We start from the raw sequence: 12,442 nt of genomic DNA on the forward strand, positions 1-12,442 counted from the left end.
CTGGGTCCCCAGGGGATCAAGGGAAGAAAGAGACAGGATTAGAGGTATTGCCAAGTGTTTCTGAGTAAGGGTATTTCTGGAGGGTGTTCCCTTCCAGCTTGGTCCCTTTAAGCTCCCCCTCCTCTCTCCCCTCTTCCTCCGCCTCCCTCCCTCCCCCCTTTTCCATCTCTTCCATCTCTCCATCTCTCCTCTGCTTTCTCAGGCTGCGCCATCCGTGCTTCTGGCCTCTGTTGTTTGCTGGGATTCCCAAACTAGCAAGAGACTTCTAACCCCACCATTCCAGGTCCTTACAGTCATGTCATCAGAAAAATCAGGTAAAGAAAAAAAATATTTCTTCTCTGTTCCCCCCCCAGCACATAAATTCTTCTGCTTTCTCTGACCTCTGCGCCTAAATTCCCCTCCCCCTTCCCCATTTTCCTTGGTCTCCAAAACTTGGTTCTAGATTCATCCTTCCTTCCCCTTCCTTTTACTTCCCTGATTCCTCCATATTTCCTTCCTTTCTCCTCATTTCAGGTTCTCTGCTTTAATCCCCATCCTCTTCCCTTTCCTATTGCCCACTTTTGCTTCATCCTTTCTTTTCCCCAGGTTGATGGGGGGAGGGGCAGAGAAAGAATGGAAGAAGGCTGAGGGAAAGACAGTAAGGACCACAGGTGTCCAGATGTAGATGTAAAAGGATCTATAACATATATCAAAACATGAAATGACAGCTATACAAATACCCAATATATGAACAGTAACATTCACTCATGGAGAATCATAAATTTCCTCAGATGAGGAAAAAGAAAAATCTAGAATTCTTCTCCTCCTTTAAAGAAATTTCTGAACTCCCAGTCAGAAAGGTATCTCTCACAAAGAGATAAACATACACAGCCAGTTGAGCACATGCAAATACATTAAATGACATGTACTATCATAGCCTTACATAGACAAATTCCAGCATACCAGCATTAACCTACGAACAGAAGATGGGCAAGGTACATTAAGGTGCATGTGGTAGGACTCTTGGCAACTGATAGGGGGAATGGGGATGTTGTCATAAGGCAACTGATGGGGGAATGGGGATGTTATCATAAGGAGAGCATAGTGACCTAAAAAAAAAAGATTAAAAAAAAAGAGGTTTTGACTGGGGTGGGCTGGGATTTTGTTCAAAGATTGAGACTGGCATAAAAATAACTAACCCCCTACCCCACCCCCAAGCTGAAGGATGGAGACTTACACCTTTTATTTCTCTCTTCCTTTCTTTCCTTTCTCCCTGACCCTGTTTCTATCTGTGTTGGTCTGCTTATCTTTCTCTGTGTCTCTGACTCCTGTGTCGTCTGCATCTGGCTGTATCCCTCTATCTCTATCTCCCTCCACCGTTTTCCACCTGCCCGCATCACCTCAGGACTCCCGGACTCGGTTCCTCATACTTCTCCTCCCCCTTACAATGCCCCCCAACCCCCAGCCGACCCCCCTGCCCCACCTTCTCAGGCAATCTCCACCTCCCATCACCACCATCACCACCACTACCACCAGTCGGGCACCGCCACACTCCCTAGATTAGGGGCTGGTGGGCTGGCTTCTTCAGCGGCCCCAGCCCAGCGGGGTCCCTCGTCCTCCGCTACGTTGCCCCGCCCTCCTCACCACGCCCCTCCAGGACCTGCACCTGGGGCTCCCTCTTCTGGGTGCGCTACCCTGCCCCGCCTGCCCCCAGACCCCTACCTCCAGGAGACCCGCTTTGAAGGTCCCCTTCCTCCACCCCCTCCGGCAGCCGCTGCCCCGCCCCCACCCGCGCCTGCTCCTCCCGCTCCTGCACAGGGCTTTGTGGTGCCCACACACCCAGGTACCGTGGGTACGCTGCCCCTTGGAGGCTACGTGGCCCCTGGGTACCCCCTGCAGCTGCAGCCCTGCACCGCCTATCTGCCCGTCTACCCCGTGGGCGCCGTGAGTGCAGAAGGGTAGATAGGGGGAAAGGGCGAGGGGAAGGGGAAACGGGTTGGTATTATGGAGGGTATAGGAAGCAGAAGAAGAGGTAAGGGTACAGGAGAAGCGGGAAGAAGGGGGGTGGTGGGGAAGGCTTGGAGGTATTTGGAAGAATAAAAAAAGGGAAGGGAATCAAGAAAATTTTTTAAAATGGAAGGAAAAGGGCACTAGGGATAACGGGGATTCAGATCCTTAAGGAACAAAGGATTACATTATTTACAATAGTTTTGATTAGAAAGAGTGATTTTTAAATGATGGCCTGCTAACAGCACAGAGCTGCACACTCTTTAGGCCATGGTAGGTGTACTGGCTATGATAGGTCGGGGTTCTGACTGACTCCCCTTCTCTACCCTTTCTCTCCTCAGCCATACACAGGAGGAGCGCCAGGAGGGACTGCAGTGACCCCCACGCTTTCCCCTCCACCCTTGGGCCCAGGGTTAGCCCTATTAGAGCCCAGGCGCCCGCCCCACGACTACTTGCCAATAGCAGTGCTCACTACAATTTGTTGCTTTTGGCCGACCGGCATCATAGCTATCTTCAAGGCGGTACAGGTGAGGGAATGGAGGTAAAAGGGAGCAGGGGGAGGGGCCAGGAATGAAAGAGTGTGGAATAGGATCCGAAGGGAGCGGAAAGGTAGGTAGAGAGAGCGGGGACGGAGGTAGCGCGGAACACTACCTTGTAGAGGATTGGTACAAGATGATGGATATAGTTGAGATTGTGCAAAGTTCTGTTTCTTTCCACCCAATTCTGGCATGGCTAACAGGGAGAGACCAAATACTGAGCCCTTGGGAAATCGCGAGGATCTTGAGAGTTTCTTCTTTTCTCATCCAGGACCGAACAAAGGTGTGTTAAGAGCTATTTGTGGAATTTCCTTTATCCTGGGCCTTCTCTCCTCCTTTCCATGCAGGTGAGGACTGCTGTGGCCCGTGGAGACATGGTGTCAGCTGAGATCGCATCTCGAGAGGCTCGCAATTTCTCCTTCATCTCTCTGGCCGTGGGCATCGCAGCCATGGTGCTCTGTACCATTCTTACAGTGGTTATCATCATAGCTGCGCAGCACCACGACACCGACTGGGATCCTTAGGCACTTACTTCCTCCGCCAGCCTGGGGACTCCTTAAACCCAATTTCCCGGGAGACCCCGTCTTTTCCCCTAGTGATGATCCAGTCCCCTATTCTCTTCCCAAACTACTTATCAGATCAGTCCATGGAGCCTCTAAAGGTGGAAACATTCCTTAACCTGGTCAGGATTTTTTTCCACCAGAGGAAATTGCACATCCAGATCCCCGGGAGTTTCCTAAATGTGACCTTTGAAAAATCTCCAAAACCTAACTCCCCTGAGTCTCAGAATCTCTGCAGTCAGATAAAGAAATTGCAGCTCCCTTGGTTCAACCTAACAGGAAACCACAATCTCCCCAGGGTCCAGCACATAGATTTCCCTTGTCTCTCTGGGTTAATTTAAGCCTTAGATAGAGGTCAATCCCCTACATGGTCTGCCCCCAGCCCTAGCAAAACTTCTTTGGATTTTGATGTTAGACTCCACTTGCTTTTCAAGCCTCTCCCATCTTCTGGGGGACCTCTGTCAACTCTAGGTATGCCTGTACAGTCCCATGCTTCCATGACAGTCCCTCTTCTTCATGTTCCCACTTTGGGTTACCTTTTATGTGTGGACTGAAAAGTTGGGGTCTCTGACTCCTGAACCTCCTCCAGCCTTACCCCAAGGACTAAGCTCCCTTTATCTCACCTTTCTCAGGCAGAGAAGCTAGAAAAAGAGAGGGAAATCCACAGTCTCTTGGCTAAGAAAATCAAGCATCTAGAGCTAGACCTGGATCCACCCCTTTGTTGTCTGAGAACCACAACTTTGCAGTCTTCTCCCCCACCTGCTCAGGCTGCTCCTCACCCTTCCCTATACAGTATCTGACAAAATTGTACAGTCTCAAAGATGGTGTGATATTCCCAAAGATGAGATTAAAAAGACTTTGTGGTTTCATTGCCCCAAATTCTGAAATCTACTGCTGAACTCAAAAACCTACAACTCCCTCCTTGACAAACTTTCTGGCATATTCCCTAAATCCTCATACATCTTCACCTCCCACCCTGACAGTGCAGAGGGAGATAGAGATTAATGAAGAATAAGGGAAAGAGGCTGAGGCAGAGAGATACAGACTTCACCTGAAGTAGAGAAGACAATAGTGACAGAGGACTGAAGGAGAGTCAATACTGTCATTATGTAACCTTGGTCAAGGCACTTTCCTTCTCTATAGCCCAGTTTCTCTTTTGTAAAATGTAGGTCTTTAGGATCCCTGCTACCTCTGACCATCTATGGTTTTGTGACTCTAAAACAGGAATGAGAGAAGATTGTATTGTCCTCAGAGTTCCAGTGAACTTTTCCTCCTAACCATCAAGGATCCAGCATATAGATTTTGGAGGGTAAGGGTGCAAAGTGAGATTAATGTATAGTGCAGGTCCAGGATCTCCCAGAATGGCTAACAACAACATCTGAAATAATACTGAAGTTGAGAAGAGGATCAGAAATATGTACAGACATTTCCAAGTAGTGAATGAGGGTCAGGATACAATACAGCAAAGAGCTGGAGAAGGACAGGAAAGTGAGAGAATGAACACATACAGAGTACTCAGAGTACAATTTGAGTTTAAGGTGATGTTTGTATGGGCAACTCTTGTTCCAGGCTTGGGGGATGGGCAAAGTTAGGTGGGATTGATGGTTCTTCAATCAAGTTGGACTGTATCAGTTCCTTTCTTCATCCAGAATTCAACAAAGGGAATTTCTCTGGAAAGCCAGGTCTTGGAGACATCAAGGGCAAAAGAGAAAGTGGTACTTCAAATTTGTGTCCATGATCCCATCTCTTCCTATATCCTCTGGGAACTTTTTCCCTTACAACTTTCTCTTCAATATCCTCAATCTCCCCAAACTACTAGATTTTTTCTTGTGGCCTAGAATGCTATTTGGAACCATTTATACAGCACTTCAAAGTTTACAAAGTGTTTTATATACACATTATAAAGGGATTATATATATATATATATATATATATATATATAGGTATATATATAAACATATACTAACTTATATTTATATAATCCCTTTATAGGTGTGTATGAATATATATTTATATAGATATAGATATATTCTCTTTACAAAGAAGTCCTTTGATCAACTATGCCATACTCCTCAAGTTCAATATTTTTTCTCCCTTTAATAACAAAAAATCCAGAAAAAGACAACTCTTTCCTTACCTAATATTTCTCTATCTATTGTAGAGTAAGTTCTGATCCCACAACCCAGCTGAAATTGCTCTCTTTCCAAGGTTACAGATGATCACTTAGATAATCCATTAGCCTCTTTTCTGTCTTCAACTTGACCTCTTTGTAATTCTTCCTTTATCAACCACCACTTCCTCCTGAACACTCTTGCATTGGAATTCATAATACTATCACTCTCAGTTCTCCTGTTTGACTTTTTTTCCCCCTAGTCTCCTTTGCTGTATCATCCTCCATGACCCACACTCAACAAAATAGTGGAGATCTTCCCAGGCTCTGTTCTAGGGGGGTTCTTCTCCTCACTTTGCCCCTTAATGATTTCGTTAATTTCCATTGCTTCAATGTTCATCTCTTGTAGATGACTGTCTAATTTCTCTCCTGAGCTAAAACACCCATACAATTGTCATGTCCAAAGGGGTATTTCTCTGTTCTTGTGTTGTCACTTCCCTACTAGAAGGTTTATAAAAATTCTTTACCATAGATCCTTAGAACACATATCTGGTAATTGCTTTAATCAGAGTACTTAGAACTTTTTTCTTTATAATATTTCTATATTTGTGTAAATTGTTCTCCTGGTTTTACTCATTCAATTCATGCTGCCTAGGATTCCCTTAATTGATCTCTTTGTCATTTCTCTCACTAATGTTACATTATATTTATATGCCAGTTTATTCATACATTCCCCAGTTATCTAGGAGGCAATCTAAGGCAGATCTCTTTACAGTCCACCACCACATCTCTTATTTTTAGTTCTTTTATCCTTTTTTTGTCTATTTAATCCCCACTTGAGGATCCCTGTTGAGGGCAGGAATTGTTTCCTTTTTTGTTTTACTTTTAACTATTCATCCTCAAGTATCACTCTCCTTAACCACCCTTCTAATTTCTTCCCTATTGAATTTAAGTAGTCATTTCTTTTCAAAAACAAGCTTTATAGATATTTTCTATTGTATCACTGTAGTTATCCCAAGTAGCCCTCTGCCTTCTCTTCCCAGAGTTTTGTGTGAGGTGCTAGTCTAAACTTTATTTCTGCCAGACTGATTATCAGTTTTCTCCAGATTTTTTTAATCAAATAAAGAATGTTTTTCTTAAATAGTTTATGTTTTTCACTTTATCACACAATGGGTTGTTGAGTTCCATTGTTTCTGAATCTCTCTTTAGTTTCTTCCATTAATCTCTTTTTTTCTGAATGTTATTTTTTATTTTTTAAATTACACGCAAAGATAGTTTTTAACTTTCAGCTTTTTGTAGGCTTTTGTGTTCCACATTTTCCCACCTCCTTTCCTTCCCTCTTCCCCATGACAGAGAGTACAATCATGGTTATCATATTTTCATATTAATCATATTGTGAAAGAAGAATCAGAACCAAAGGGGGAAAACATGAGGAAAAAAGAAAAATAATTATGAAATAAATTTTATAAAGGGAAAATAGCATGGTTTGGTCTGCATTCAGACTCCTGTCTTTCTATTATTTAAATAAAACCCAATAGCTTTGACTGCCATTTTATAATATAGTTTGAAGTCTGAAAGTACTCTTTGATCCTATCTTTTATAATTTCCTTTGATATTTTAAAGTTTGTTTTTCCCTAATGAATTTTTTATTTTATCAAGATCATAAAGTATCCCTTTGATAATTTGACTGCTGTAGCATTAATCACATAAATTCATTTCAAATAGTATTGTCATTTTTAATCATAGTCTATCCATGACACAATAACTATTTAAACTGTTCTTTAAAAAAAAAAGACTTTGTAATTGATTCAGTCTTTTGTGAACTTTTATGGTAGGTCAATCCTCACATAATTTATGCATTTTGTAGTTATTTGAAAGGAGATTTTTTGCTTTCTGTTATTGTGTCTTTGTTATTATTATGTGGAGATGTTGTTGGTTTTTGAGTATTGATTTTGTAACCTACAACTTAGCTGAAATTAATTAACTCAATTTCCAAGGAAACTATTATATCAGCAGCAAACAGGAATAATTTTCTCTCTTCTTTATCTAACTTTATACCTTTAATTTTTTTCTCTTGTTCTGTCAATGTTGCAATTTCCAAAACTATATTAAATAATAGGAGAATTGGTATCTTTGCTTCACTCCCATATTTACTGGAAAACATTGCTTGCTTTTGGTTTTAGGTAGATTCTTTTTATGATATTTAAAAAAGGTTCCTCTATGTTTATACTTTGTAGCCTTTTTAGCATAAAAGAGTGCTACACTTTGTCAAGGACATTTTCTGCATCTATTGAGATGATCATGTGCTTTTGAATGTTTTAGTTTTTAATGCGATTAAGTATGTTTATTGTTTTCCTTGTGTTGAACCATGCTTACGTCTCTAGTATAAATCCCACTTGGCTATAATGAATGATTTCCTAGATATATAACTGTAATCTGTTTAGATTAGATAGAATTTTGTTTAAAATTGTTGAGTCAAGGTTCATTAATGATATTAGCCTATAATTTTTTTCTGTGTTTTAGCTTTTTTTTGTGTGTTTACATATTATGACCATATTTGTTTCATAAAAGAATTCTAAAATGAAGCTTTCTTTCTCAATTTTTGAGAATAATTTGTGAAGTATAGGTACTAACTGTTTTTTTAAAAGTTGGACTGAATTCTTTGAATCCATCAGAATGAGATGTTTGTTTTTGTTTTCTTGGTAGTTCCTTTATAGTTAGATCTAATTATTTTTTTGAGGTTGGATTATTTAAGATCTATATTTTTGTCTTCTGATAGTTTTATTTCTTTTGTGTTCTAAGTTTTGTTAATATATAACTATGCATGATATGGTCTTGATTTTTTTAATTCTAGTTTTGCTATAATTTTATATTGCTCATTTGCTACCTTATTTGATTTTCTACTTTCTTCTTTTTAATCAAGTTAATTAAGGATTTATCAATTTTATTAGTCTTTTTCAAAGGGCAGCTAGATGATACAGGACTTAGAGTGGCAGACTTGGAATTAGGAAGATTCATTTTCTTCAGTTCAAATCTGACCTTAGACATTTTTATTGTTTGAATGACCCTGAACACTTAACTGGATTTGCTTCAGTGCCTCATCTGTAAAATGAGTTGGAAAAGGAAATGGCAAACCATTCCAGTATCTTTGACAAGAAAACCCCAAATGAGATCATAAAGAATCAGACACAACTGAACAAAAAAATCTTTTCAAAGAATCAAATTTTAGCTTAATTTCCCATTTCTATGAGTTTGGGTTTTTTTTTGGTTTTTTTTGTTTTTTTTTTGGTTTCCAACTTATTTCCCCTCTAATTATTAACATCTCTTCCTTTGTGCTAGTTTGGGTTTATTTTTTTTTTAGGTTTCTAATTTTTAAATGTATGTTCAGTTCACTAATCCTCTCTTTTTTTATATTGTTAATGTATGTTTATAAGGATGTGGTTTTCTGCTTGAAGTCTACTGTAGCTGCTTCCCAATAATCTTCATATACTGTTTCATCATTATCATTTTCTTTTACATAGTTATTTCTGATTTGTCCTTTTACACACTCACTATTTAATATTTCATTGCTAATTCATCTTTTGTTTATTGTCCCTCAACCAAGTACTATTCTTATTGTGTCATTGTCTATAAAGGATATATTAACAATTTCTGACTTTTTACATTTGTTTGCAATTTCTCTGTGTGCTAGAATATGATCCATTTTTGTAAAAGTTCCATTTGCTAAAAAATATGTAAATTTATTTGCTGTCCCACTTAGAAAACATCATAAAAAATTTAATTCTAGTTTTTAGTTTGTACATTTCTATAGTTGCCTTTTGCTTATCCAAGTTAGAGAAGGATATTGAAGTATTCTGCTACTATTATGTCTTCCTGTAGCTCAGATAATGTTTGCTTTATGAATTTGGATGCTTAGGCATTTGGAGCTCATTAGATAATGGTTTTTTTGTCTATGATTCTTTTTAGCATAATATAATTTCCATGTTTATCTCTTTTTTTAAGGTTTTCATATGTCACATAGCATAATTATAACTCCTGCTTTTTTAGATTCATTTGATGTATAGTAAATTTTCCACCCTTCCCCTCAGTTCTATTTTTTTTAGGTTTTTTGCAGGGCATATGGGGTTAAGTGGCTTGCCCAAGGCCACACAGCTAAGTAATTATTAAGTGTCTGAGACCGGATTTGAACCCAAGTACTCCTGACTCCAGGGTCGGTGCTTTATCCACTGCACCACCTAGCCGCCCAGTTATATTTTTATATGTCTTTTTTTTTCAAATATGTCTTACAAGCAACATGTTTTGTTTTCTTATCTAATCTATCACTTTTTTCATTTTACTGAATGGTTTAATCTATTCACATTCAAATTTATGGTAGCAAAAGGAGAGAGAGAATAGAATAAATGGGGGTGGGGAGGAAAAAAGAAAAAGAAAATCAAGTTCTCTATTTAGTTCTGGTCTTTTCATCAGGAATGTTTTTTCCATTTGCCTCTAATTTTTCTAAGTTATGACTTTTTTTCTCCTTTTGTAAACATATTATTACTATGTTCCTTCAGTTACTTTACCTTAATCTTTTTTTTAAGGCAACCCTATTCCCCCTAGCTCTCTTCCCCACTTCTCTGATCCCCTCCTCTTATTTGCTAAGATTTGATTAAGATTTTGATTATTAGATCCTTTTTCTTTACAGCTTTATGTAGTTATAATTGGCCCTTCTCCACTGTCATTTTACTCTCTTTATCCTCTCTTTTTGTCTACTCTAAAGTCTCATTCTTTGATTCATGCCTCCTTTAACCATCTGGTTTCTCTCTTTTTTCCCCCTATACTCTTCACGCAGTCAGAACTTCTAATGTTCTATTTCTAGACTTTCCTCTCTAGGTTTTTGCTATTGCCTTGTAGAGTTTGCCCATGGATCTTTCCTTTCCATTGTTCATCACACCCAGGAAAATACCAATTATAGAAGGCGTTAGAAAGGACACTACTCTATGGTAGGACCCCCTCTTCCATCACATTTCCAATTATGTTAGCCCATCACTGATCTATAAGAGTTATAATCATATAGCTTCTATTATTATTCCTGATTATCTTTTTTTTTCTCCATTTGTCTCAAAACTCCAAAAAAGTGTTCTCCCTATAAGAACTTTCTCTTTTTGCTTACAAGACCATTCAAGAATGGAACCTCCTTCTACCTCCATTGCTTTCAATCCTTCCCTACTTGTCTTCTCATCATTCCTCTATGATTTTTTCTCTTTCTGAGACCATAGAAATCACCTTCTCCATCATTGTTAGACCTAGATTGATGCAAGCATATCACACATTCCTTTCTATCTCCCTACTCCCCTTTCCGACCTTTCATGTACCCTTCCATATTGTAATTTAACCACACACAAAAATCAACTCATCAGTAAACAGGGTATCTTTCTAGGTTCTGTCCACTGTCTGCATTTTCACTGTTACCTCTTCCACATCTGTCTATACATTTAGGAAGAAATCCCTTAGTGGTTTCTTTTTTGACTCTGTTGCTGTCCTTGGCTGTTGTATTTATTCAGTTCCATTACATATCTGAAGATTAGAATATTTAAGAAGCAAATTATCTCTTCAGTTCTGGTTTTCTTTCTTAAAAATGTTTCAAATACCTCCTTATTATTGAACCTTCACCTTTTTTTCATGTAAGGTTAAGTTCACATTTGTAGGGAAGATCATCCTGGGGTATCCTGAGTTCCACAGCTCTTTGGAACACATTATTCCATTCCCTCCCATTTTTTCTAGTAGAATTAGATCAGCCTTGTATTAATTTTATTTGTATTATTTCCTTTGTATTAGAAGATCTTTCTCCTGATTGCAGAACTTGTTTTTTCTGAACTTAATTGTTAAATGTAACCACTTTGTTTCTTGGAATTCACAGCCCTGGGATTTTTTTCTTGAGATGATCTGTAAATTCTTTCAATTAGTATTTTATTTTCTATGTTCAGAAGTTTTGGACAGTTCTCTATTTCCCTCATTATAGTGTTAAGATTTTTTTGATCTGTCATCTTTTAGCAGATCTATGATCCTTAGGTTGTCTCTATGCATCCTTTCTTTGAAATCGATATATTTTACTTGCAGAGTGAATTTATTTTCTTTGAATGTTAAATTTTTTTTTGCTGCTCTTCTAGATTAACCTTTACTCCTGAGTGTATTTAAATTCCTGTCTATTCTTTCTTTTGTTTCTTTGATGAGCCTTGCCATTGCAGATTCCAGTTTTCTATGCCATCCATTATTTTTCATGAGCAGGACATAAATTCTGTTCTTATAATTCTTATGTTTTGTTTGAACCACTCAGGAACAATGTGTTGTGGTTAAATTAATCAACAAATCAATAAATATATAATATCAGCACATCCTCTATGTGGCCACAATGGCAACTAGGTGTCACAGTAGATAGGACTAGGCCTGGAGTCAGGAAGACCTGAGTTGAATTTTGGCCTCAGACACTAACTTAGGCAAGTCATTCAACCTTATTTGCCTCAGTTTCTAAATATGTAAAATCAGCTAAAGAAGGAAATCACAACCTACTCCTGTATTTCTGCCAGGAAAACCCCAAATGGGGTCAGGATGAGTTAGATACACATGAACAACATGAGTCATGCACTAGGCTAAGACCTGAGATTGTAAAAGAAGGTAAAAAATAGCTCCTGCTCCCAAGGAACTTGGAATTTAATGAGGGAGACTACCTGAAAATGCATATAATACAAAGCAACCAATAAACAGGATCAAGAGAAAATAATTAACAGAGGGAGGGATTCGGTAAGGCATTTAGTAAAAGATGGGAATTTAATTGTCACTTGAAGGAAGTCAGGGAGGTCAGTAATCAGAATGTTCCAGGCCTGAGCACTGTCAGAAGGCATGCCTGGAGCCCAGGGATGTTTGTGGAACAGTGTCACTAAATTGAAAAGTATATGTCAGGAACTAAGATACAAGATGACGAAGAAGGTAGGAAGGGGATAGGTTATGGTGCCAAAGAGAGCATTTTGTCATGATCATTGTGCTTTAGGAAAATGGATTAGAATGGGGAGAGACTTGAGGCAGGCAGACCCACCAGCAGGACTTTCCAATAGATGTTTCAAGGCATGAGGGGACAGATAAGGGCCTGCACCATAATGGTAGCAGTATCGGGGGCAAAGGGGGCACGTTCAAGAGATGCAGCAAAAGGTGAAAGGGACAGGCCTTCGCAAGAGCTTGGATATGGGGAGAGAGGGGATGCCCAGTGAGAGAGT

General features: G+C 39.1%; 1 protein-coding gene across 1 annotated transcript; it reads left to right on the forward strand.

Moving 5' to 3' along the window:
• Positions 1-205: 205 nt before the first annotated feature.
• Positions 206-4,982, forward strand: PRRT1 (proline rich transmembrane protein 1). The gene is made up of 4 exons (XM_074236625.1): positions 206-314; positions 1,385-1,923; positions 2,328-2,513; positions 2,870-4,982. The coding sequence occupies exons 1-4, from the start codon at positions 296-298 to the stop codon at positions 3,044-3,046; spliced, it is 921 nt and encodes a 306-aa protein (XP_074092726.1). The 5' UTR covers positions 206-295; the 3' UTR covers positions 3,047-4,982.
• The last annotated feature ends 7,460 nt before the right edge of the window (positions 4,983-12,442 follow it).

The sequence above is a fragment of the Macrotis lagotis genome, chromosome 5 (genome assembly GCF_037893015.1).
Source record: "Macrotis lagotis isolate mMagLag1 chromosome 5, bilby.v1.9.chrom.fasta, whole genome shotgun sequence".
NCBI classification, from domain to species: Eukaryota; Metazoa; Chordata; class Mammalia; order Peramelemorphia; family Peramelidae; genus Macrotis; species Macrotis lagotis.

Excerpts from the sequence above, each read along its gene's own strand:
- PRRT1 (XM_074236625.1), top strand. Across the intron at positions 1,924-2,327 it reads CCGTCTACCCCGTGGGCGCC|CCATACACAGGAGGAGCGCC; the intron begins GTGAGTGCAGAA and ends TTCTCTCCTCAG. Across the intron at positions 2,514-2,869 it reads CTATCTTCAAGGCGGTACAG|GTGAGGACTGCTGTGGCCCG; the intron begins GTGAGGGAATGG and ends CTTTCCATGCAG.